The sequence below is a fragment of the Oryctolagus cuniculus genome, chromosome 19 (assembly GCF_964237555.1).
Source record: "Oryctolagus cuniculus chromosome 19, mOryCun1.1, whole genome shotgun sequence".
NCBI lineage: Eukaryota > Metazoa > Chordata > Mammalia > Lagomorpha > Leporidae > Oryctolagus > Oryctolagus cuniculus.
This window is the reverse complement of record NC_091450.1, coordinates 14,563,306-14,589,700: the sequence shown is the minus strand read 5'-3', so window position 1 is coordinate 14,589,700 and position 26,395 is coordinate 14,563,306. Positions and strand designations below refer to the sequence as shown.

Here is a 26,395-nt window from a genome sequence, read left to right as displayed (position 1 = left end):
GAGACATTTGCGGCCAGGGTTGTGGAACAAAGGGTTAGGCTGCTGTCTGAGACACTGGCATCCCATGTGGGCGCTGATTCAAGTCCTGGCTGTTCCACCTCCGATCCACCTCCCTGCTAATGTGCCTGGGAAAGCAGCGGGAAGATGGCGCAAGTCCCTGGGCCCCTGCACCCCTGCAGCCCCGTGGGAGACCCCAGTGGAGTTCCTGGCTCTTGGCTTTGGCCTGTCTCAGCCCTGGGCCATTGCAGCTGTGGCGTGAATCAGCAGATGAAAGATTCTCTCTTTCCGTCTCTCTGTCTTTCCCTCGCTCTCAGTGATGTTGGGTTTCAAATAAAATTAATCTTTTTTTAAAAACTGAATCACGGTTTTGGGGGTATCTACTTTTATTCCATAGAAATTGCTCTTTGTATCATTAATTATGGCCTCCACACCTAATTTCTCTCCCATTGGTAGTACTGGAGGGTAAGGTCTCAGTCATGAGAAGAAATCATCGTGGGGGAAGAGGTGTTTGTCTGCTTTTTGTAAGATTTATTTATTGAGAGGCAGAGTCACAGAGAGAGGGAGAACTGGGCCGATCCAAAGCCAGGAGCCAGGAGCTTCTTTCAGGTCTCCCACATGGGTGCAGGGGCCCAAGGACTTGGGCCATCTTCTGCTGCTTTCCCAGGTGCATTAGCAGGGAGCTAGATGGGAAATGGAGCGGCTGGGACTCGTACCGGCGCCCATATGAGATGCCAGCACAGCAGGCAGAGGCTTAACCCACTACACCACAGTGTCGGCCCCCAGGGAAGAGTTTCATAAGGAGCTGTTAGCCCTTGGGTGCTCCTCTCAGTGGAAGAAAAGGTTTCGGGTCACTTCCATTTCTTAGTTCTTCTGCTCTGCCAATAAAGAAAATAAATATATAACAATATTAGATTTTAAGGTTGTGTTGAGCTTGATATGTTTACGTTTATTAAATTAACGTTCCCAACACAACTAATAATATGGGGACTAAATGTACAGTGCACCCGAGGGTGCTGTCGGACTCCTGCCTTTGAGGCCGGTGGAGAACTGCAGAGCCCAGCCTTGGTTGTCACAGCGGCCGGAGCAGGGGCGGAGCAGCCCGAGCAGGGACAGGCTCCTTGCGCAGCCCTGCACAGGGTTCAGGGTAGTCGCATTGGCCAGAGGAGACAAGCTGAAGGCGGCACCGGACTTGTGGGCGAGGAGGAAGGGCCGGCGTCTCTGGGTTGCTCTGTGGAAAGGCCTGGGAGTTCTCCCTCATCCACCTGTTACAAGGGCTGAAGCACTCGTGGGAGCAGCTGGCCTGGGTTCTCTGTGGGAGCTCAAATATGAGAAGTGAGGCCGGCGCCGTGGCTCAATAGGCTAATCCTCTGCCTTGCGGCGCCGGCACACCAGGTTCTAGTCTTGGTCAGGGCGCCGGATTCTGTCCCGGTTGCCCCTCTTCCAGGCCAGCTCTCTGCTGTGGCCCGGGAATGCAGTGGAGGATGGCCCAAGTACTTGGGCCCTGCACCCCATGGGAGACCAGGAGGAAGCACCTGGCTCCTGGCTTCGGATCAGCGCAGTGCGCCGGCCGCGGCAGCCATTGGAGGGTGAACCAATGGCAAAAGGAAGACCTTTGTCTCTGTCTCTCTCTCTCTCACTGTCCACTCTGCCTGTCAAAAATTTAAAAAAATAAAATAAAAAAAATATGAGAAGTGGGCGGAGATGAAAGGGACCCTTCAGGCCCAGGCGGCAAACCAGGGAGACAGCTTGGAGAGTTGTGGAAGTCCTAGAGGACGCTGGGATAGCACTGACTCTCCTGGCCTTGGAAAGACTGGACAGGGAGCCGAGAGCTTGGGTGAAGCCCGGCTCTGACCCAATCGTCCTGGGCGACTGGCAGCAGGTCCCCTCCTCTCTCTGAGACCTTCCTCAGAAGTGTGAAAAAGATCATGGTCAGGGCCCAGCCAGCCTCTCCCCACTGAAGGGGCTGAGCACAGACCCTGTGGCACACAATCGTAGTCGGGGTTTTTTTGGTTTTGGTTTTCTCCCATCTCTGCATCAGGAGGCCTTTGCTATGTGCCTGGGATGCATTCAGACCAGATAGAGGTGAACACGCAGAGACACCAGGGAGGCTGCCTGGACTGACAGCCGTGCCTGGTGTGTGCAGGAGATTGGTTCCAGGACCCCCACGGCCTATGCACATCCTCCCACGGAGTTTGTCTTTTTGTTCTTCTGTTTTCTAAAGATTTATTTATTTATTTGAAAGTCAGAGTTACAGAGAGAAGGAGAGAGAAAGAGAGACAGAGAGAGAGAGATCTTCTGTCCGCTGACTCACTTCCCTTACAACAGCCAGGACTGAACCAGGCTGAAGCCAGGAGCCAGGAGCTTCATCCATGTCTCCCACATGAGTAGCAGCGGCCCAAACACTCAGGCCATCCTCTGCCGCTTTCCTAGGCACATTAGCAGGGAGCAGGATCGGAAGCAGAACAGCTGGGGCATGAACTGGCTCCCGTGCGGGATGCCAGAGTCGAAGGCAGTGGCTTTACCCAGTACACCACAATGCCAGCCGCACTCCTCCAGACTTTAAATCATCTCTAGTTGACTTATAATACCTAATACCATGCAGATACTATGTAAATAGTTGTTACAATTATTGTTTAGCAAGTAATGGCAAGAAAAAAAGTCTAGTACAAGAGCAATTAAAAAAAAAACTAATATTTTATTTGAGTTAGAGAGTGAAAACAAATAGAGAAAGAGCGCCCTCCCATGCACTGGTTCATTCTCCAGCCAATGCATGGGAACTGGGAATTCTGTGGCGGGGACCAACCACTTGAGCCATCGCTCTGCCTCCCAGGGTGTGCATTAGCAGGAAGCTGGAATCAGAAGTGGAGCCAGGACTCGAAGCCAAGCACTTGTATATGGCATGTGGCTGGCCAAATCCACAGCTGCTGGAGCTGGGATACTGTGAGGCTGATAGATAGATGCTGATGCGGAAATGAAGGAGGGGGAGGAGAGGGAAATTCAGAGGCCGCCTGGTGGAGCCGTGGAGTCTACGAGGAATGGCTGCTCGGCCCAAAATGCGCACCGAGAAAGAAATAGGGACAAGAGGGATTTTTAAAACACCTGCAGTGTGTCTAGCAAGGAGTGACGACGGCGCAGATGTGCCTTGCTTTCGTCCCCTGTTGCAGAGGTCAGGGAGGTGGGGCCGGCTGTGGCGAGAGGGGCTGGCAGGTGTCTAACATCACCTGGGTTACAGCTGCCATGGCTGACCTGTGTTCACACAGTGCGGAGCGCTTTCACACACTGTGAGTTATGCCATTACCCCAGGCTTACAGATACACACCTCAAGTTCATAGAGGTTAAGTGACAAGGTCGGTCACAGCTTACAAAGCCTAGGCTCCTTTTCACTCTACTGAGCTGGTGCTGGCCCACGCGTCCGCAAGTGTCGGCCGGACCTGGGGCTCCAAGTCTGCTCAGCCTGGGATTGTGTTTCCCCCTGCAGATCAAGTGGCTTGTGCAGACCCAGAAACCTGCCAGAGGGTCTGCAACAACCCCTCCGGCTGTTCCGACATTGCCTATCCCAAGCTGGTGCTGGAACTCCTGCCCACAGGTAATGTCCCCTCACCCCTAAGTGGAGTCCCCTGGGGCCCCCGGGCTCTGATTGGAGGTAGGGGCAGGGTGGGAGGGCTGTGGCCAGGAGTAGGCTCGGGGCTCAGGGGCCTGGGGCCTGGCTATCCAAGGAGTATGTCCTGAGCATCCTCCTGAGGTCCTGCCCCTCGCAGGCGAGCCCACACTGGGGCCGGCTGGCTTTGGACCTGGGCCGCCAGAGTCCTGAGTGAAGGCAGCAGCTGTTGGCAGGCGAGCCCCCGGCCCATAGACCTCCCTTCTGCCCCCAGGACTCCGTGGGCTCATGATGGCTGTGATGGTGGCTGCGCTCATGTCCTCCCTCACCTCCATCTTTAACAGTGCCAGCACCATCTTCACCATGGACCTCTGGAACCACGTCCGGCCTCGGGCATCCGAGAAGGAGCTCATGATTGTGGGCAGGTCAGGCCTTGCGGAGTGGGGCCGGGCAGGGCGGGGCTGGGCCATCCAGACACCCAGGCAAGGGAGGGCTGAGCCCACCCGGACGCAAAGTGCAGCCACTGGCTCGCCGAGACCGGGTCAGCCTCCACTGTGAACAAAGATGAGTGGCACTGGGGGCTGCATGGATGAGTGAATCATTCAGCCAGGGAGAAGTGGGGAAGGGTGCTCTGGGTTGAGGAGAGGGCTCCATACCCAGGCTTCTTCAAAGTCCTCCAATCAACTGGGGGAAGTAGAGAGGGCTGGAATGAGTGATATGTAAATTTTATGTTAAATACATACAAATGACCCCCTGGGGGCTCCACTCAGAGGACTGTCTCAGCCTTGAGTTAGGAAAAGATCTTGGAGCAGGTGCTGTGGCTCAGTAGGTTAAGCCTCTCCCCTCTCCCCCACCCCCCGCCAAAGTGACAACATCCCATATGGGCATTGGTTCAAGTCCTGGATGCCCCACTCTGTCTCAGCTCCCCGCTAAGATGCCTGGGAAAGTAGCAGAAAATGGTCCAAGTGCTTGGGCCCCTGCCACTCATGTGGGAGACCAGGATGGAGTTCCTGGCTCCTGGCTTTGGCCTGGCCCAGCCCCAGCTGTGGTGGCCGTTTGGGGAGTGAACCAGCAGATGAAAGATCTGTGCCTCTCCCTCTCTCTGTAACTCTGCCTTTCAAATAAGTAAATCTTTAAAAAAAAAAAAAAAGGAAAAGAGCTCTTAGATATGACACTGAAAGCACAATCCATAAAAAAAAAATACACTGGACTTCACGGAAATGTAAAACATTCCTACTTGGAAAGATACCATGAAGAGAGTGAAAAGATAAAGCGCAGTTGGTGAGGAAATATTTGCAGGCCAGGTGTCTGATAAGGAACTTGTACTCTGGAATCAATGAAGAACTCCTAGAACATGACTGAGACCAACAGCAGCAGTTTCCAGCGGACGTTTCAGCAAGGAGGAGAGAGGGGTGGCAACGGGCAATGAGATGTGCTCACAATCAGTGAGCAAATGTGAACTACAACCGCAGTGAGAACTTACTACACACCCAGCAGAGCGACTCTAACCAGAAAGACGGACAAGGAGGTGGAGGGACTGGAACTCCCACACGAAGGCACTTGAACAAATTCATGGAAGTTTTAAGTTAAGGATGTTTATTTTGGGCTGGCGCTGTGGCATAGTGGGCTAAGCCTCTGCAGTGCCAGCATCCCATATGGGCGCCAGTTCCTGTCCCGGCTGCTCCTCTTCCAAGCCAGCTCTCTGCTATGGCCTGGGAAAGAAGTGGAAGATGGGCCAAATCCTCAGGCCCCTGCACCCATGTGGGAGAGCCGGAAGAAGCTGCTGACTCCTGGCTTTGTGTCGGCTCAGCCACAACCATTGTAGCCATCTGGGGAGTGAACCAGCGGGTGGAAGACCTTTCTCTCTGTCTGTAACTCTGCCTCTCAAATAAAGAAATAAAATCTTTATTTAAAAAAGCATGTTTATTTTGGTGCCAAAAAAATGGAAATTCTTGCAGAGTTTTTCACAATCTGCATTTTCCATAATTTTTATAAACATTAAAATTTTTTGATTAACATGTAATGCTTGCACATTTTTATGGGATGTAGAGCAATATCTCAGCATGTGTGTACAGCATCAATTGATCAAACCAAGCCACTAGCATTCCTATTTCTTTATCTGTTTTCTGTTTGGAGCCTGCAACTTCTCTCTGCCAGTTCTACTCCATGAGCTTCCTAAAGACTCCTCTATGCACAGATTTCAAAAATTTTTACTTCAAAATAAATTTATCTTTGATTCCATTTTCCAGTGAACTTTTTGGGCCCTTGTGTGTTGCAGGTGGAGATATAAAATGGTTTGAACATTCAGAAACAGTTCAGTGGGGACTGGTGCTATGGTGCAGGGGGTTAAACCACTTTGGATGCTCCTGTATCAGAGTACCCAGTTCAAGTCCCAGTTACTCCTCTTCCCACCATCCTCCTGCTGATGCATGTGCAGTAGATGATGCCTCCAGTGATTGGGCCCCTGCCACCCATGGGGGAGACCTGGATGGAGTTCCAGGCTCTTGGCTTCAGCATGGCTTAGCCCCAGCTGTTGCAGGCATTTGGGGAGTGAACCAGTGGATAGAATCACTCATCCTCTCTGTCTCTCTCTCTGTCTCTGTCTCTCTCTCTTTCTTCTGTTGTGCCTTTCAAATAAATAAAAATAAGCATGAAAACATTTTGGCAATTTCTTTAAAAAATATTAACACAGTGGCGACTCAGAAATTGCATTCTTGGAAATGAAAATATATAAGGAGCCTTCAAGAGTTCGTGGACAACACATTTTATGAAAAAGCCCATGCGTGGATGTCAACAGTTGCTTGCACCTCTCTTCATTCCCACTGAAGTACCCTCAGGTGCCCACACAAACATACGATTATTCACGTTCCTGGAAACACTATTTGCAATAGACAGAAAGTAGAAACAATTCAAATGTCCACCTGTTGGAAAAGAAGAAACAATGACCTGTAATGGCATGACCATGACAGTGGAATACTTTACAGCCATGAAAAGGAATGAGCTATGGCCATGTGACAGCATGCATGAACCTCAGAGCCCACTGCAGGTAGTGAAAAAAAGCCAGGTGCAAAACCGGTGCCATCCCACATGACACCACCTGGTGGCGATGTCCAGAAAGGGCAGCGGGATGCGGCGGCCGGGAAGCAGGGGAAGCAGCTCAGTGCTTGGTTAGGGTGGGCGCAGGAACAGGGAGGTCTTTGGTGTGAAGGATGCTCTAAATCTTGATGATGCTAATGGCACAGGCAACCGTCACTGGGTTGTGCACTTGCCATGGCTGGATTTTAAGTATGTAAATTCTACCTCAATAAAACTACCCACCAAAAGTGAAAGAGAAGTACATCTTCTTTTTTAAAGACTTATTTTTTAAGTTTATTTGAAAGGCGGAGTGACAGAGAAAGGGAAACAGAGAGAGAGAGAGAGAGAGAGAGAGATCTTCCCTCTGCTGGTTCACTCCGCAGGTGACCCCAACAGCTGAAGCTGGGCCAGGCCAAAGCCAGGAGCCAGAAACTCCATCCAGGTCTCCCATGTGGGTGGCAAGGGCCCAAGCGCTTGGGCCATCTTCTGCTTCCCTCCCAGGTGCATCAGCAGGGAGCTGGATTGGAAGCAGAGCAGCAGGGTCTTGAGCCAGTGCTTGGATATAGGATGCCAGTGTCACAGGCAGGCGGTGGTTTAACCCGCTGCACCACAATGCTGACCCGGAAGTAAACCTTCAGGGAAGAGGGCGCTAATCCAGGGCCTCTCTCCCTCTGCACAGGGTATTTGTGCTGCTGCTGGTGTTGGTCTCCGTGCTCTGGATCCCTGTGGTCCAGGCCAGCCAGGGAGGCCAACTGTTTGTCTATATCCAAGCCATCAGCTCCTACCTGCAGCCGCCTGTGGCCATGGTCTTCGTCTTGGGGTGTTTCTGGAAACGGGCCAATGAAAAGGTAGCTCTGGGATGACCCCCCCCACAACCCCTGTCATGCCATGCAAGGATTAGTGCTGCCCATGAAGCTGGGAGGAGAGGGGGTGGGAGAGGGAGGGAGGGGGAGGGAGCTCTGGGGCAGCAGCCGCAGGGGCGGTCACCGGGCCTTTGAGAAGAGGCCATGAGAGGTCTTAGCAATATCCTGATGTAGTCTGGCCGTTAAATGGGGTCCTGGAACCCTTCTCCCCAGATGCCAAGGGAGAGAGACGTAGAGACTTAGCTCCAGGCATGGACCATCCCAAGACGGACGAGCTCCTGATGCGGCTTCCTGAGCCTTCCCGGAGGCCCGGCCCCTCCACGTCTCTAACGGTCTCGCTCTGGTTTGCAGGGCGCCTTCTGGGGCCTGGTCTTGGGCCTGCTCCTGGGCTTCATCAGGCTGATCCTGGACTTCATTTACGTGGAGCCTGCCTGCCACCAGCCCGACGAGCGCCCCTCTGTGGTGAAAAACGTCCACTACCTCTACTTCTCCATGATCCTGTCTTCGGTCACTGTGCTCACCGTGACGGTCATGAGCCTGCTCACAGAGCCACCCTCCAAGGAGATGGTACATCTTTGTGGATGCCTGTGTCTGTTGAGGCCCCTTACGAGGACTGAAGGTTCCAAGAGCTGGGCTTCAGGGATGGTCTGTTCAGGATTCAGAGGTCATCAGAATTCATCTCTCACTTCTACTTGGAGTTTCAGGCCCTGCGTGTGGCCACGTTTAAAGGATTTATTGGAGAGGCAGAGTTATATATATATATATATAGAGAGAGAGAGAGAGGTCTTTCTTCCTCTGGTTCGCTCCCCACATGGCCACAATCACCGGAGCTGGCCCGATTCAAAGCCAGGAGCTGGGAGCTTCTGGGTCTCCCACGCAGGTGCAGGGGCCCAAGCACTTGAGCCATCTTCCACTGCTTTCCCAGGCGCATTAGCGGGGAGCTGGATCGGAAGAGGAGCAGCCGGGGCATGAACCAGCACCCATGTGGGTGGTTGGCGTCACAGGCGGAGGCCTAACCTACTGTGCTACAACACTGGCCCTGGTTGAGGGAGCTTTGAAAGGCAACAATGAGGGGGATTATGTCAGATGGATTGACGACAAAGGTGGTGTTGGGCCCAAGGTGAACATCACTTGCGGGTGGATGTCCTGGTAGAAGAACTTCTACCTTTGGGTGAGGTTGTGGTTCTGGCAGAGTTGCTTTTTATTTGAAAGGCAGAGTTACACACACACACACACACACACACACACACACACACACAGATCCTGCATCCACTGGGCCACTCCCCAAATGGCCACGATGGGCAGGATTGGGCCAGGCAGGAGCCAGGAGCTTCATTCAGGTCTCCCACATGGGTGCAGGGCCCCAGGTACTTAGGCCATCTTCCACTGCTTTCTTAGGTGCATTAGCAAGAACTAGATCAGAAGTGGAGCAGCTGGGATTTGAACAGCACTCATATGGGATGCCGGTGTCACAGGTTCCTACTTAACCAGCACCACAGTGCTGGCCCCTAGAGTGTTTTTTTTATTAAATATTTATTTTATTTATTTGAAAGAGTTACAGAGAGAGACAGAGATAGAGAGAGAGGTCTTCCATCCACTGGTTCACTCCCCAGATGGCTGCAATGGCTGGGGCTGTGCCGATCCAAAGCCAGGAGCCAGGAGCTTCTTCCTGGTCTCCCACATAGATGCAGGGGCACAAGGACTTGGGCCATCTTCTACTGCTTTCCCAGGCCATAGCAGAGAGCTGGATCAGAAGTGCAACAGCCAGGACTAGAACTTGCGCCCATCTGGAATGGAGCTTCAGGCCAGGGCTTTAACCCTCTGAGCCACAGCGCCAGCCCCATAGAGGTTTTTTTTTTTGTTTTTTTTGTTTTGTTTTGTTTTTTTTTTTTTTTTTTTTTTTTTTTTTTTTTCCTATTGAAAGTTACTATTGTGGGCTGGGACTGTGGCATAGCAGGTAAAACTGCCACCTGTGATGCACACATCCCATCGACATCAGTTCATGTCCTAGCAGTTCCACTTCAATCCAGCTCCCTGCTAATGTGCCCAGGAGAGCAGCAGCAGGTGGCCCATACTTGGGTTCCTGCACCCACACAGGAGACCTGGAAGAAGCTCCTGGCTCCTGGCTTCAGCCTGGCCCAGTTCTGACTGTTATGGCCATTTGGGAAGTGAACCAGCAGATGAAATCAATCCCCCCCCCCCCGACTTTCAAATAAATATGTCAAAAACAAAGTTACTATGAGGCAAAGGTACGTGGGACCCTTCCTGCCTAACTTTCCGGCTTCATTGATTTAGGTTTAGGGTTGACACAAGCGACTCTGTTTTTATTCTGATGATTTTCACTGATTCAGTCCCAGGGCCAGAGACCCGGAAGAGCTAAGATGACTGCAGTCTGGGATCCATCGTGCCACAGGGCTCAGGGGACAGAGGGTTGGGTTCCAACAGGAGAGCAAGGATGGGGATGTCCTTGTGTTCTGTAGAGTAGGAGGGTGGGGGCCACAGACTGGATTTGAAGGCTGTGCTCGGGCTTGGGCAGGGGACGTGGGGAAAGGACCGACCTCACACTTGGCCTCTCTGCTCCTCAGATCAGCCACCTGACCTGGTTCACTCGCCGCGACCCCGTGGTCCAGAAGGCACAGGTGCCAGCAGCCACGCCCCTGCCGCCTGCCCTGTCTCACAACGGGACCGCGGAAGCCAACAGCGCCAGCATCCAGCTGGAGACGATTCAGGAAGGCGCGTCCAAAGCCCACAGCAGTGAGTACTTGCTGTCCCCGGTGACAGCAGGAGCGGTGAGGAGCGGCGGGTGGTTGTGGGGCACAGGAAAAGGGGCGGCCCCGGGACTGCAGCATCCGCCCCGCCCCATCCCTGCTCTCCGGCCACCAGAGGGAGCTCTTCGGCAGCCTCCGTAGCACTCCTAGAGCTGGGTGAATCCGAACCTCACACCAACCCACACAGAGGGCTGGAAGGCACATTCTTTACATTAGGGGCGTGCTGACGTGTTCTGGTGTAGCCCCCTACTACTGTCATCAGACAGGGGCCAGCATTTAAAAACCACTCAACATTCCAGATTTCCATCTGCTCTTGAAAAACAAGAAGATCTGGCAACTCTGGGCCCATGTGCAGGAAGCTGCTGCTTCACTTAGCCAAGGTCCTCACCGCTCCTGGTTGTCTCCATGGTCCTGAGGCTGTCCATTATCATGGCCGTTGCTTTTTAAATTTTTTTTTAGAGATTTATTATTTATTTGAAAGGCAGAGTTAAAGAGAGGGAAAGACAGTGATCTGCTGGTTCACTCCCCAAATGGCCTCAGTGGCCCAGGGCTGGGCCAGGTTGAAGGCAGGAGGCAAGGGCTTCGTCCAGGGCTGCCACGCAGGTAGCACAAGCCCAAGCACTTGTGCCATCTTCTGCTGCTTTCCCAGGCACGTTAGCAGGGAGCCGCATGAAGTGGAGCAGCCGGGATGCAAACCAATGCCCATATGAGACGCCAGCAGCACAAGAGACGGTTTAACCTGCTATGTATGCCACACATTTTGCAGATAGTTATTTGAAAGAGTTACAGAAAGAGAGAAAGAGACAGATGAGACTCCCCAAAAGGCTACAACAGCCAGAACTGATCCAATCAATATGAAGCCAGGAGCCAGGAGCTTCTTCCGGGTCTCCCACGCGGGTGCAGGGGCCCAAGCACTTGGGTCAACTTCCACTGCTTTCCCAGGCCATCAGCAGGGAGTGGGATTGGAAGTGGAGCAGCTGGGACTTGAACCGGCACCCATATGAGATGCCAGCACTGCAGGTGGATTCTTAACCTACTACACCACAGTGCCGGCCCCTAGTCCGAGTCTTAATTTCTGTTCTTGAATATGGTAGAAATTCTTTTTTTTTTTTTTTTTTGACAGGCAGAGTGGACAGTGAGATGAGAGAGAGACGAGAGAAAGGTCTTCCTTTGCCCTTGGTTCACCCTCCAATGGCCGCCGCGGCCGGCGCCCTGCAGCCGGCGCACCGCACTGATCCAATGGCAGGAGCCAGGTGCTTCTCCTGGTCTCCCATGGGGTGCAGGACCCAAGCACTTGGGCCCATCCTCCACTGCACTCCCTGGCCACAGCAGAGAGCTGGCCTGGAAGAGGGGCAACCGGGACAGAATCCGGTGCCCCGACCGAGACTAGAACCCGGTGTGCCGGCACTGCTAGGCGGAGGATTAGCCTAGTGAGCCGCGGCGCCGTCCTGGTAGAAATTCTTAAGAAAAAAAAAAGCAATCTTCCAGAATTAAAGGGTCTTTCAAAATTAAGGCAGTAATGAAGTCAGCCTTCCCTCTTCATGTTGCAGATGTTGGTTTCAGGATCTGCATAACCCCCAAATCTGCAACTGCTCAAGTCCTTATACAAAACAGTGGCCTATGGGCACTGGGTTCTAGTCCTGGCTGCTCCTCTTCCAGGCCAGCTCTCTGCTGTGGACCAGGAAGGCAGTGGAGGATGGCCCAGGTGCTGGGGCCCCTGCACTCGCATGGCAGACCAGGCTCCTGGCTTCGGATTGGCACAGCGCCGGCCGTTGCAGCCATTTGGGGAGTGAACCAATGGAAGGAAGACCTTTCTCTTTGTCTCTTTCTCTCACTATCTATAACTCTACCTGTCAAATTAATAAAAAAAAAATAGTGGCCTAGTATTTGCATATGCATATCCTTCTCTATGCTTAATTTCAACTCTACATCATTCATAACACCCAATCCTGTGTAAATGCTGGGTAAGCAGTGGTTATATTGTATTGTTCAGGGAATGACAGCAAGGAGGGAAAGTTTGTACACGGTCAGTATGGATGCAACTTTTTTCAGGTTTTTCATCTAAATTTTTATTTATTTGAAAGGCAGAGAGACAGAGAGAGATCTCCCATCTGCTTGTTCACTCCCCAAATGCCTGCCACAGACCCAGGGCTGGGCCAGGAGGAAGCCACGAGTCGGGAGCTCAAAGTGGGTCTCCCATGTGGGTGGCAAGGACCCAGTTACCTGCTCCTTCCCAGGATGCACACTGGCAGGAAGCTGGAATCAGAGGAGTGGAGCCAGGACTTGAACCCAGGCACCCTGCTACATGATGTGGGCCTCCCACGCAGTGTCGTAACCGCTGCCCTGAACAGTCACCCGTTCTCGGAGCTTTCGCCAGCCACGGGGCACTGCCCCTGCGGGACCAGATCTGAGCCCGACCCTTCCAGAAGAGGTGCAGGAAGTGTGCACCTCTCCTGGGAGACACGGCGCATGGCTGCCACCTTCCTTTGCTGGGTTCTTTGCAGGTGACGTGACCCCGAAGCAGTCCAGAGTGGTGCGAGCCCTGCTGTGGCTCTGTGGGATGGAGGGCAAGAGCACGGAGCAGGCCCCGAGGCCAGCGGAGCCCGTCTTGGCTTCCATAGAAGAAAACCCCGTCGTGAAGACCCTCCTGGACGTCAACTGCCTGCTGTGCATCTGCTGCGCCTTCTTCCTCTGGGGCTACTTCGCCTAGCGCCTGCGCTCAGCCCGCCACTCCTTTCCCGTGCCCTGTTGTTTTATAATGAAAGAAAAAGATAATAATAATAATAAAGCTTTTGTTTGTTTACCGTGAGGCTTCAAAGGTGTTTGCAACACTGGAAGGGGAAAGGAGAGTTAGAGGCTGCAAAGTTTAAAAAAAAAAAAAAAAAAAACACCTTCATGTTCTCAAAAGCGAGCTCCTCACCCTTCCTATCCACCGTGCAAGATCCATGACCAGGGCTGGTGCCGCGGCTCAATAGGCTAATCCTCCACCTAGTGGCGCCGGCACACCGGGTTCTAGTCCCGGTCAGGGGATTCTTTCCCGGTTGCCCCTCTTCCAGGCCAGCTCTCTGCTATGGCCAGGGAGTGCAGTGGAGGATGGCCCAAGTGCTTGGGCCCTGCACCCCATGGGAGACCAGGAGAAGCACCTGGCTCCTGCCATCGGATCAGCGCGGTGCGCCGATGCCAGCCGTGGCGGCCATTGGAGGATGAACCAACGGCAAAAGGAAGACCTTTCTCTCTGACTATCCACTCTGCCTGTCAAAAAAAAAAAAAAAAAAAAAAAAAATCCATGGCCAGACACAAAGAGCCCGCAGGTGCCCCAGCTGGATGGCAGCTCAGCTGCTCCTGGCCTGGTGGGGCAGCCTTTGGCCAGTACCCAGCTCACCTGGGTGGTGCAGAGTGGGACCCGCCTCCTCTCCCTGCCGGCCTTGCTAAAGGATCGCCCGGTTCCCAAAGGCTTCCTCGTGATTCTCACTCCTGGGTATGATTTCTTAGAAATACACCCCAAGTCAGTGCCCGGAAGTCAGACGCTGTCAGGAAATCCGAGAATTGTGTGCCCTTCGCAAGTTCGGGCTTGGACTGTGCTGCTGCTGCTTCCTTTTTTGTTTTGTTTTGTTTTTTGTTTTTTAAGATTTATTTAGACACTTGAAAGGCAGAGGCAGATAGAGACAGGGACAGAGACAGAGGTATCTCCCCTAGGCTGGTTCATTCCCCAGATGACTGCAACAGGGGCTGGGCTGCCCTGTAGCCAGGAGCCTCCTCCAAGTCTCCCATGGAGGTGCAGGGGCCCAAGCCATCTTTCTACTGCTTTCCCAGGTCATTAGCAGGGAGCTGGATGGGAAGTGGAGCAGCCAGGACTCGAACCGGCACCCATTGGGATGTTGGTGTTGCAGGCAGCTTTGCCCACTATGCCACAGTGCCGGACCCAGCCCCGGCTTTTCTATAGTAATTCAAGCAACACGGGTGGGCTGCATACCCTCTGCCCTCCCAGGTAGGGGCTCGTGTGGGGAACTAGTGGTCCTATGTGGGTCCCCATAACCGGCTTCTGATCTCCCAGGGGAGGCCATGCTGCCCTCTCCATGGGCCAGGGAGGAGAGAGGGAGGCCGGGGTGTTCTCACCAGTGACCTGGCCCCCACCCCCACCCTGAGCTGTGCCCCTCACACAAGACCTCTGCACCTGCTGGGGTTTCAGGGAGAGCTGTCCCAGCCCGGGCCTCTGCAGTCTCTGTCCCCGATAGCTGCCCACAGGCTCCTGCTTGGCCCTCCCATGCCCAGCCTTCCCCACGCCGCAGCCAGGGGCAGGAGTGACTCTAACCCAACAGATCTCTCAGAATCTTCCAGAATCTTCCAGTGACTTTCTCCAGGCCTCAGGATGGAGTCCACGTTCCTGCACAGGAATGCAAGACCCCCGACGACCAGGCAGCTCCACTCACTCTGCCTTGGCAGTCTGAGGTCTGACCAAAGCCTTGCTCTTTCTCACCTCGGCCTTGCACCATGGATGGTGTAAAGAGGACCCAACATGTGTGGCTCGGGATCAGACCAACAGGTCGGTGCCCATGGTCTCCCCTCTGCCTTCACCATCCCACCTTCCTTCTCTGTTGGACTCCTATTCTGCCTGTCTCTGCTCAGACATCACTTCCCCCAGAAAGTCCTCCCTGATTACCCCCACCCCTCGGTGACTCTGAAGCATGGGTCACACTTTCTTAATAACTGCTTCGACGGCTGCTCCACTGGAGTGCCTGGCAGATGAACAGGTGGACAACGCTCAGAACACAAAAGCCCTCTGGCTCCTGTTCCCCAAACCCCACCCCCTCCCCAGATACCCATGACCATGGGACATTCCATAGCCCCTAGGGAACCAACCGAGTCACTCCAATGGCATCCAAACGCTACACGAGTGACCGCAGGGTCAGAACCGAGCACAGTCAGGGCAACCATGCGCCCCCCACGACCCTCTCTGGCCTCCCAAGTATAGATCAAAACCAGATCCTGCCAGGAAATCAGACGAATGCTGAGCTCAGCAGGAGGCTGGCTGTGTGGTCCAGTGAGCTAAGCTCCCACCTGGGACGCCAGCATCTTCCATCAGAGCATGGCTTCGAGTCCCAGCTGCTCCGCTTCTGATCCAGCTCCCTGCTCTTGTGCCTGGGAAGGTATGGATGATGGCCCAAGTAGTTGGGCCCCTGCCACTCTCCTGGACGACCAGGATGGAGCTCCAAGCTCCTGCCTTCAGCCTGGACCAGCCCCAGCTGTTGTGCTCATTGGAGTAGTGAGCCAGTGGATGCAAGATCTCTGTTGCGCTCCCCTTCAAATAAACAAATAATTTAAAAAAAGGTGGGGTGTATGTAGTGAGAGGAACAGGTCTCTGCCCCTGGTGTTGAGGTGGGGGTGAGGCAGCCGGACAGGGGAGTGTGAGCATGCACAGGCCTAGAACTTCCTAAGAAATTGTGCAGAGAACAGAAGAAAACCATTTGCAGGGGAAGATAAGCAGCAGTAGCTTCTCCCTAGGGCCCAGCACCCTCCAGGATGGCCGCTATGCATGAGAATGTAGATGACAGACTTGTGGGGTGCCAGGGAAGGTGACAAGCAGTGTGACAACTCCCCCAGCAAGAGGAACCACAGGTCACAGAAATGAGGATCCAGGTGCCACTCCTGGGCCTGGCCCCTCACGGGCACAGGTGCAGTAACAGCCCTGCAGGCCCCACACCGAGCCACCAGGCCCCACATCCTGGCCCAGCTCCTCCCAGATGAGGGACAACAGCTCTGGTCTGGCTTCCCTTTTGGCACATATCCAGGGGCAAACACGTCTCATTGCTATGGCAATTGGAGTTGTTGGGGTAGGGAGACTGCCACCCACAATAGGAGAGTAAAAACTCAGTGCTGTTCTTAGGACAATGAGTGTCTGGCTTGCTGGGTGTCACACTCAGCAATCACACACATGCTATATTCCTGGGAGAATGTCAGGAGGGGACCTTCCTCATCCTCAGATGCCAAGGGGGAAGGAAGCATGCCCAAGGGGCTGACTGTGGACAGTCAGCTCCTCGGAGACGGACTCAACAGTGAGCAGCAACTGACAGGCAAGGAAAATAACAGCACGCTGGTACAGGAGGAGTGGAAGTACGAGCAAGCGTGCACTCACGATACACGGGGAAACAGATGTACAGGTGCATATGCTTTACAAAGACTGACTTGTTGATTTGAAAGGCAGAGGGCTTGAGAGAGAGAGAGAGCGAGCGAGCGAGCGAGCCGCTACCTGCTGGCTAACTCCCAAGACGGCCACAACAGCCAGGTCTGGACCATGCCAAAGCCAGGAGCCCAGGAACTCCATCCAGGTCTCCCATGTGGGTGGCAGGGGTCCAAGTACTTAGGCTGTCCTCTGCTGCTTTCCCAGGTGCATTAGCAGGGAGCTGGATCAGAAGCAGAGCAGCTAGGACTTGAAGGCACTCAGATATGGGATGCTGGCATCCTTAGCGGTTGACTCACCTGCTGTACCACAACGCCAGCTCCTAGGTGCATATTTTCCATATAATAAATGCAGGGAGGGGCCGGCGCCGCGGCTCACTAGGCTAATCCTCCGCCTTGCGGCGCCGGCACACCGGGTTCTAGTCCCGGTCGGGGCGCCGGATTCTGTCCCGGTTGCCCCTCTTCCAGGCCAGCTCTCTGCTGTGGCCAGGGAGTGCAGTGGAGGATGGCCCAGGTGCTTGGGCCCTGCACCCCATGGGAGACCAGGAAAAGCACCTGGCTCCTGGCTCCTGCCATCGGATCAGCGCGGTGCGCCGGCCGCAGCGCGTCGGCCGCGGCGGCCATTGGAGGGTGAACCAACGGCAAAGGAAGACCTTTCTCTCTGTCTCTCTCTCACTGTCCACTCTGCCTGTCAAAAAAAAAAAATAAATAAATGCAGGGAGGAGACAGCATTTTAGCCTAGCAGATAAGACGCCTGCCTCCCACATCAGGGCACTTGGGTTCAGTTCCCAGCTCCAGTTTCTGACCCCAGCTTCCTGCTAACGCAGACCCTGAGAGGCAGCAGCAACGGCTCAAGTAATTGGGTTCCTGCCTCCTACATGGGAGACCTGGAATGAGTTCCCACCTCCTGGCTCTGGTCTTAGCCCAGTCTTGGCCACTGTGGGCATCTGGGTAGCGGACCAGCAAATGGGACGTCCCTCTGCCTGCTTCTCAAATAAATCAGCAATTCTAAATGCAGACAGTGCTCCTTTCAGGGTGGGCCCATTAAGTCAGTTCACAGTGGAAGCAGGTCCAGTAACTTCTAAGCCAGGGACAGGTCACTGCCACAGACGACAGACGGGTCCACCCGTGGAAGGCCAGGGCAGCCAACTCGGGTAGTGCGAGTCCCTCTCTGTTCCCAAAAGGAAACCACTTTATCTGGGTCACGGGGAGGGGCGGTCAGCCTCACTTTGCTCCGACTCCCTCTCACTGTATTCTAATCCTGAGGTGGGGGGGAGTGGCCTGGAGTAGGCAGGAAGGCATCAGTCACTGGAAGAGTTCTGTGCTCAGCAAGAGCTTCCGGCGTGTATAGCAGCCCTGTGGGAGCTGAGTCTGAAATCCCCTACAGGAACAAGACACAGGTGCAGGAACTGGGGAGACCAAGGGCTCGGCCCTACCCATGGAGTACTTGCTGAGGACAGCCAGTGTGGGAGGTCGCCGGGCAGCTGCCGGCCTTTCCCACGGCTGTGACCTTGCTCTCTGCTCTTTTAAAGTCCTAGTTACACCGAGTTCTGCCTCCCCCGCGAGGTGTCCCAGCCACTACAGGTGACAACACACACATGCGTACACAATCATACAAGTGAGAGCCTCCAAGAACGACAAGTTTTCATATAAACCACAGAATATATTTAATTCAAATTAAACATGAAACTTGAATATTGTTCGGTCCTTATCAAGTAGCAATTACATTGTTTAAAAAAAAAAAAAAGAGAGAGAGAACAGTACATTTCTTTCTACATTCTGGCGATTCAACAAGGCACAAGTCGCATCCAGTTTGTTGGGGTGACAGATCCAGCAGTCACCATCAATGCTCAGGGTCTGGAGGGGACTGGGGCAGACACAGACCATTCTGAATACAAGACGATTCTGCAGCAAGTCTGGAGGGGGAACCTCCTTCCTAGCTAGCACAGCGGGATCAAAGTGCGAGGAGCAGGAAGTAGGCGCCTTGCAGAATTAATGCACTTTATTAAATAGATAGTTAACGCACTGCTTCTCATTCATTCCACATGGCTGATGGTGCTGCCTGCCTTAGCAAGCTTCCTAGACACGTCTCGGCACTCTAGCTAGCTACCTCTCAGTTTCTGATTTTTTTTTTTTTGGCATTATTTCTTTATCACGTAAAGAAAAACAATTTCTTCAAGACACAGGTCATTCAGCTTTAAGTGTCGGCCCCACGATCTCCTGGGGCCAAGGTCCGCGGTGGGGGCTGCTCTTCCCCGTCACTGAAAGCTGTTCACTGTCTGGTCTGCTGCCGGGGCCGGCGTCTTCACAGGGCCGTGCTTTCCGTCTCGTTGTCTATGTCCAGCAGGATGTGGCCCGGCAGCTCCTTGCTGGCTGAGTCCGAGTGCACTTCAGGAAAGATGCTGCGAAGCGGTTCTGAAACCCTAGAATTGGCGTCTGGACAAAAACACGAGGAGACACGGCATGAATGAGAGGTGTGGCCGAGGAGACAGCAGGTGTCAGGGTCGGCCCATGCCCACGCACACACATGGCGCCCTGCTGCAGGCCTCGGCCGCGCCCAGGAGCAGAGGCTGCCAGCCTCTGGGATCCCACAGGGCCGCTGGGTGGCACAGCCCTGCCTCCCCTACTCCCTTCTGTGTGCCCAGCAGTCCTCATGGACGCCAGCTTCGAAGGATCTGCTTGCTCTGATGAGGGAGAGGAACCCACATTGCTACCAAGGCCTGGAACACTCTGGCTGCAGCCTCCTGACGTCTGGGCTACAAGGAACTGTGCGGCTGCGCTGGCAAGAGCTCTCTCCTGAGCTGCAGGGTTCCCTCCTGTCGCTAGGGTCACAGATTAGAGAGGGCGGGCTAATCGCTGTGGTGAGGCGCTGTCCTGTGCACCGTAGGAAGCTGAGTGGCACCCCAGCCTCTTCCCACCAGACGCTCGGGACACATGACCCTCTGCCCCTGCGTGATAACCAAAAATGTCTCCAGACCCTGCCATGAGTCCCCTGGGGAACAGTCACCGAAGTAGACCATCAAATCGCTATCAAATATTGACTTTCTCTTCTGACACGTCCAGTTCCTTTTCACGTCTTATTATGTTAGCTGAAACTCATTTTTTGTAGATAGCAAATACGGAGTCCCCTAGACACTGCGCCTCATTCTCACGCTCACGAGCCACCTTCGACAATCACGGCCATTTTTCCAGGGCGGCCCGTGGGCTTCTGTTTCACTCACTCAGAAACAAGCATCGGGTGAGTGTGCACCAGGCACTGCGCTACGAGCTGAGGGTGCGGCAGTGAACCACACACGCGGCCTTCAGGCTCTAATCAAGACGGAAGGGTCGGTTTCTGCAGCAGGTGGGTGCGCCAGCCAATTAGGAGAGCCCTGGGAGGTATCTTAGGGCTGGCATAAGAGAAAAGGGAGCTGTCTGGGTCTGTGGTAGTTTGACTTTGCAGGTTAGCGCTAGCTGGACAGGAGACGAGTTTGCTCGGGGCCTCTCTCAGGTGAGGAGCTGCTTTTCGTCCTGGCTGCCCTAGGTGCGCGCCATGCCATGCCTGCCCCTGCTTGTGCTGGGACTGCTCTGTCTTCCCCAACTCTTCCTGCTCCTGTTCCCACAGCCCTGAGCTACAGGTCTATTTACTCTCCCTGGGGCGCCCCTTTTCTCCCAGAGACCCAGGGTGGGTGCACCTGTCCCTCAAGGGTTTCCTGTGCACCATCACTCTGAGAAATTTCTAGATTTATGGGAGTGTCAGGGTGTCAAGGAGTGTCGGGCTGAATGTCACTGCAGGTAATTCAGGTCTGGTGCAAGCCGTAGGGGCAGCTGAACTGCAGGGAATGGCACCACGCACTGTACACAGCAGTTGGTGCGCACGGAGCCCAGGAGTCCGGGATTTGTCCTCAGCATGGGGGAAGTCAATGAGGGCAGAGCCCATGTGCTCTGTGGTGCTCAGAGCTTATTTCCAGTGCCTAGACTTGTGGCTGGCAGATAGTGGGGGCTCAGTAACCTCTGTGGCTGGACACTGGACAGCTGGACACACGGGTCACCAAATGCAATCATCTTTCAAGTACTCCGCCCCCCCCCATCTTCCAGCAGAGAAAAGCTGTGTCTCCCAGGCAATACTGACAAAGTCAGTGCCACTTCAAACCCGTCCATGTTATCCTAGCCATGAGGCCCCAGCCACCGCCTTCTCTCAGCCCCAGAAGCTTGCCACAAACCATGGAACACCCATGACCTGCTGGCATCCGTAATTAGATTTCTGTTTGTGAACATCTATTTGGACGCAAGCTAACGCCTGCCGTTTCCAAAGGGCAAACTAGCTCTCTTTCTCTTTTCCTCACACATCCCAGGTAATTTCCAGATTGGCACTTCGCTGAATTTCTCCAACTATTTACAATGAACACACAGGAATTATACATTCAGGAAAAAAAAGTGGGTGGGTGGGGACATGCAGAAAATCCCTGCCTCTGTCTCTGCTCCCAGCCCCTCAGTCCTTCAGGAATCATTTTGTGAATGAAAATAAGGAGTCAGTTTACATGCAGGAAGTGGTAAAAGTGAGGGCAATGCAAGCAGAGCCAGTGTTCAGAGAGAGGCTAACCTCTGTCACCATGGGGTCACACTGGGGTCACTTCGAGACACCAGAGACTGCTAGGGGCTCCCACACACAGTCACACGGGGAAACGATCCCAGGGCAGCCCCAGTGCCACTGTGCAGCTGTGAAAGGCGGGCGGCGAGGGCTCTGCTTGCTCTCGCCCACGGTGGTGGAGGAGGGGCTGAGCCAGACCAGCTGGACTCTGGGTCTTAAGTAACATAACATCCCCTGCACCCCGCAGAGGACTTTGAATAGCTCCTTTATCTGAGGAGATAATGGCTTCACAAGGAGGAAAAGGTGATTTTACAAAGATACCTGCAAGCACCTGCTTTATGTTTGTTTTTAAACTGAGCCTCTCTGCCTAGGACTTTACATATTATTTGTATTTCAAAAACAGCTGGTCTCTGAGCACCGAGCTTCCAGTCCCAGCTCTGCTTCTGATGCCAGCTTACTGCGAATGCACACCCTCAGAGCTCTGCACAAGTGCCTGGGTCCTGTCACCCACGTGGGAGAGATGGATTGAGTTCCTGGCTCCTGGGTTTGGCCTGGCTCAGCCACGGCTGTTGTAGACAGTTGAAGAATGAACCAGTGGATGGAAGAAGTATCTGTCTCTCTCTCAAATAAATACTTTTTTTTTTTTTTTTTTTTTTGACAGGCAGAGTGGACAGTGAGAGAGAGAGAGAGAGAGAGAGAGAAAGGTCTTCCTTTGCTGTTGGTTCACCCTCCAATGGCCGCCACGGCCGGTGCACCACGCTGATCCAAAGGCAGGAGCCAGGTGCTTCTCCTGGTCTCCCATGGGGTGCAGGGCCCAAGCCTTCCCGGGCCACGGCAGAGAGCTGGCCTGGAAGAGGGGCAACTGGGACAGAATCTGGCACCCCGACCGGGACTAGAACCTGGTGTGCCAGCGCCCCAATGAGCCGCTGCCTAAATAAATAAAATTTTAAAAAGAAAAGCCAGTGGGACATCAGATCTAAATATGGATGCCTGGGCCCCACCCCCAACCCCAGTGTCTGGGTCCCAGAAGGCTGGGCCTGGGCGGATAAGGCTTAGAAACGTTGACACACAAATCTAATCTGTAGCTCTGATTAAACTGTTCCAGATAAAAATGATAAACAGCTACCATTCACTTGGATCCATTCATATTAAGAACTGTAACAAGTGCTTTTTAAAATCCCATCTGATTGAATCCCTTCAACAAACCTGACAGATGTCACCAGTTTACTGTTCAATCAGCCTGTGCCTGCCCAACTTTACCCAGAGGGCTCAAACTCTAATTCAGACACATCTGACTCGAGTGTGTGCTCTTGCTACTATCCCTGAAGCCTGCCCGACACAGAAAAGAATGGAAATTAAAGAGGTGATCAGGCCAGCCCCGTGACCACCTGTTACACATCCGTGAACATTTAGCATCCAGAATGACTGACAGCAGGCACGGACAAAGCCAGTCCTCCTTTAGTGCATGCACTGTTAGTAGGGATGCAAGCAAGGCAGGGTTAGGGTGATCGGTTAGTCAGCAGCCATTAATGCATAAATATGATCACACAGTAGCACAAACGCTTTGGCCAATCAGGTGCCTTTTCCTTACCATTAAATACTCCAATTTCAGTTCTGACTGAATATGGCAGGTCATACATCTAAATTATTTAATAAAATGTTCGAATTAGAACACTCTTTGCTAAAATCTTACTTTAAAAACAGCGAGATACCAGCTCTTTGACTTGGGAATTAGAAGCCCATTGATCGCCTTCTGGAGTCGCAGTGCAGAGGAGACTCGGGACGGCGGGACCCCTCCCTTCCGTGCTTTGGGGCTGCGCTGCAGGAAGTTGGCTGCCAAGCCTTCCTGGCAGCAATGATCTCCCCCGAGGCGCTATCCTCACTCACAGGCCTTAATTCCGCTCCTTATGATTCAATGCCTTAAACGAGCCAAGTGTTCTTAGGAATCTGCCTGTCTGTAGTTTTCCAACTGAACACATGATGTCATAAAGGACTGTCCTGTCCAAGGAAGCGCTGTGTCCTCTCTCTTGAAAAACTGAGCGGTTTTATCCGTGAGTGGTTGACGGCAGCAAGACCGATAACCAGAGATCATAAATCCTCAATGCTGGCCTTCTAGGGGCTTCCGGGAGCAGTCCAGAGGATTCTCAGACAATAGAGGTTAATTCTGTGACACAGAGGTCACTGTGGTGACGGGAAGGTCCTTGAGTCACAAGAACTCAGCATGGATGACTTCTGGGGTAACTTCGAGAGTCAGGGAGGTGGACGCACACCTGTGCCTGCAGCTGCACTCTAGGGGCGGGGGAAGCTACCGCCTGGGAGGCCTGCATCCCACATCGGAGTGCCTGGGATTGAGCTTTGCCTGCTCTGCTTCTGATCCAGCTTCCTGCTAACACACATCCTGGAGGCAGCAGACTTGGTCTGAGTTCCAGGCTTTGCTTTGGCCTGGCCTAGTCCTGCCTGCTAAGGCTTTTGGGGAGTGAGCCAGCAGAAAGATCTTGATTGATCTCTTTATTTCTCTCTGCTTTTCGAATAAGCAATCAATAAGTAAGCATTCTGTGTGCTTCACGTTTCATGTAATCCTCAAGAAATAAAAGGAAGCCAAAGAGTGTATTTTTTAAAAAGTTTAAGAAAAAAAAATAAGTAAACATTAAGAAAAAAAAAAAAAAAAGGCTGCACTCTGGTCTTCGCCTTCTGGGATCAAAAGAAACCCTTACTCAGACCAAAGCTGTGAACGCTGTGGCAAAGTAGCCCATAGAAAGGCTTAGGGCTCAGCTCAGCCGGTTAAAGATTTGCTGCCCAAATGTGGGTCTAAAGGCAGACTGAGGTGAGCCTCACAGCCCCTTTTAAAAGGCTCACAAGGTTTAAGAAAGCAAAAATGTAAGTGTGCTAGAATGCAAAGGAATGTAAAGGATCTTTGGAGATTTATTTTTTTCTGTCCTGAGAATTTCAAACATCAAATTAAAAAGCTCCATGCAGTTAACTTGCACTACAGAGACCAAAATTAAAAATTAAAAGCTCAAGACACGAGGGATACAATTCTCTGTGCCAACAGCACCCGAGCACTGACAGGTAAATCGCGTTGAGCAGAGGGCAGTGTTGGGAGAGGCTTCCCAAAAAGGAAGAAGACATTCTCAATATCTCATCTGAGCCGCTGGAAACCAGGCTCCCCATTACTGACATCTACCTCTCGGCTCTGGAGCACTGCAGCTCCAGTGTCTCTGACAAGGACCACAGGAACGTGTACGTGCTGCAGAACGGACGGCCCGCTGGCTGCCGCGGCGCGGGGGTCACCTGGCTGTTCCTGAGCACAAGGTCACAAGCACAGATGCGGAACACGGCTAAGCAGGAGCGTTTGGAGCTATGGTACAAGCTGCTTGGGGGGAGTTACAGACCTTAGTCCTGGAAACCTTCCCCACCTGTGAGGGCACTAGGAAGGGCATCTATTGGGAAAGAAACAAGTAAACAGACCAATGTGGCTTCGTTCTTTTCAAAATAAATGCTCTGGTATCATCAGGAAAAAAAAGTTATTAACCATTCATAACACATATAAATTATGCATTCTATTCCTGGGGGGGTGGAAAGTTATCAAATTTTTTTTAATAGTCAGCTACCCCTCAGCATTTGGGGATGTCCACTGGGGTGTCCCCATGGTGTTTTTTCCACTGAGAAGTCACTCAGGATGGTTAGAGAGCCCAGGGTGTACCTCAGGTTCCTCTCAAAAGTGTCTCCACTTAGTATAAGATTATAAGTATCTTCACTTAGTATATGTATATAGATTGTTGAAAGAAATGATTTGAAGCTTCTAGCTGACACTTTTTAAAATACTTAAAAAAAAAAAACACAAACCACTATCCATCTTTACGTGATTAGTAAATTAGAGCATCTGGGATGGAAATGATTAAAAAATTACAAGTAAACAAAATAGTCACGTTCTGAACAGCCTTTAAAAAACGCGCCATCAGCAGAAGCCACCCAAACCCATCTGTACAGTCACCACCGCTCAGAGCAGGTTTCCCTGGGGATGGGACAAGTGCGGTTCTTCCTGGCCAAGCCCCTCTGGTAGGATCTCGCCCTGAGACCGCCGTTCTCAGCTTCTAATCTGGCATAAAGCATACTTTTTAAAGTTATACCTTCATTTGTCACTTACTAGAATACTTTGACTCTTAGAAGGGAAACAAACATTTCAATAAGGAACTCACTAGGAAATGAATTTGAAGCTCGTGTTACACAATGCCTGTACCTTCCGCCTGGATTCAAATTCACTGTACCTAGGAAAAGGTAGATGTAGGAGGGTCCTAAACACCTACGCAGGGGCCAGCAAAGTTCCAGGGCCACGCAGTATGAATTTCAGGCTTTGTGGGTCCCCTGCTCTCTGCCACGGCTACTCAACTCGGCTGTTTTGGCACAAAAGCAGCCACGGCCAGCGTGTAAAAAAAGGCCTGGCCATGAGCCAATCACACTTTCCTGACAAAGGCCAGCTGTGGGCCGGATCTGGCCTCCAAGGCAGTGTGCTGACCCTGCTAAGCCCAAGCCTAGGTGAGAGCGAGCACCCAGGAGCACAGAGGGCGACGTGGGACCCGGCGCCTACTTACCCGTGACTACTTTGGAAGCTGTCGGTGCTGCGTTGCTGAGGCCGCCTTCGCCGGCTGGGTGGGGGCCAGGAGGGTGAGGGGGCGGGGGCATGCTGGGCCGGTTCCTTGGCTTTGGCACCGGCCTCGGTCTCGGTAGGGTGCCAGTGTGTGGCTGTGCAGTCTCAAGGTGACTCACCGCCGGGGTCTGAGAAGCCGGCAGGCTGGGATTCTGTTTTGCCAGGGGCGGGGTACTGGGGGGCGTTGGTGTCTGGGGCGGGGTGTGAGGCGGCTGCTCAAGTCCATGCTCACTGGGCAACGCCACGGGATTGGGAGGGCCCTGGCCACCAGGCTTGCTGTGCGCCAGCGGCGAGGCCTGCGTCGGAGGCTGCGGCGGCGGGTGACTGGGAGCTTGGATCGGAGACATGCTGCTGGAGTACCTCCGGGGCGCCGAGAGCTGGGCGGCGGCCGAGGGCTGGCCTGGAGCCTGGCCTGTGTGCTGGGGGGGAGGAGAAGGACTTCGGGTGGACGGCTTGGGGGACAGGCTAGGTGGAAGCTGAGATGTTCCTGGAGAACTCTGGCCCCCGGAATGGCCAGGAGGTGGGTTTCCTGGTTTCGGGGGTGCTGGAGCTGGCTTTTTAACAGCTGCACAAAGGAGAAAAAGACCTTTCAGTAGGAGCACAGTGACAGCCAACACTGCCGTAGCCGGGAGATGGAGGGCGAGCGCATGTCGATGCCACTCACCCAGTGCGATGGGGGCAAGGGCACCTCGCTCT

General features: G+C 53.3%; 2 protein-coding genes across 17 annotated transcripts in view; one reads left to right on the top strand and one right to left on the bottom strand.

Moving 5' to 3' along the window:
• Positions 1-13,113, top strand: part of SLC5A11 (solute carrier family 5 member 11) — a 50,535-nt gene extending 37,422 nt beyond the window's left edge. For 5 of the 6 annotated variants that reach the window (XM_070063723.1, XM_051847381.2, XM_051847380.2 and 2 more), the window contains 6 exons: positions 3,479-3,586; positions 3,873-4,023; positions 7,353-7,521; positions 7,888-8,103; positions 10,122-10,290; positions 12,809-13,108. In XM_070063723.1, coding sequence (XP_069919824.1) covers positions 3,479-3,586; positions 3,873-4,023; positions 7,353-7,521; positions 7,888-8,103; positions 10,122-10,290; positions 12,809-13,014 — 1,019 coding nt within the window. In that variant the 3' untranslated portion in view covers positions 13,015-13,108. 6 annotated transcript variants of the gene reach the window in all.
• A 5,010-nt stretch (positions 13,114-18,123) lies between these two features.
• LOC100357058 (rho GTPase-activating protein 17) overlaps positions 18,124-26,395 on the bottom strand; it is a 93,053-nt gene continuing 84,781 nt past the window's right edge. For 2 of the 11 annotated variants that reach the window (XR_516932.4, XR_516933.4), the window contains 4 exons: positions 25,644-26,264; positions 24,444-24,491; positions 22,643-22,691; positions 18,124-18,917 (listed from right to left, as the gene is read on the bottom strand). Coding sequence is in view for 6 of the 11 variants with exons in the window: in XM_008257895.4 (XP_008256117.1) it covers positions 18,787-18,917; positions 25,644-26,264 (752 nt within the window). In the remaining 5 variants the exon portion in view is untranslated. Of the gene's footprint in view, positions 18,918-22,642; positions 22,692-24,235; positions 24,492-25,643; positions 26,265-26,395 lie in introns of all 11 variants that reach the window. The other 9 variants (XR_011384647.1, XR_011384648.1, XM_008257896.4 and 6 more) reach the window with 5 other exon arrangements.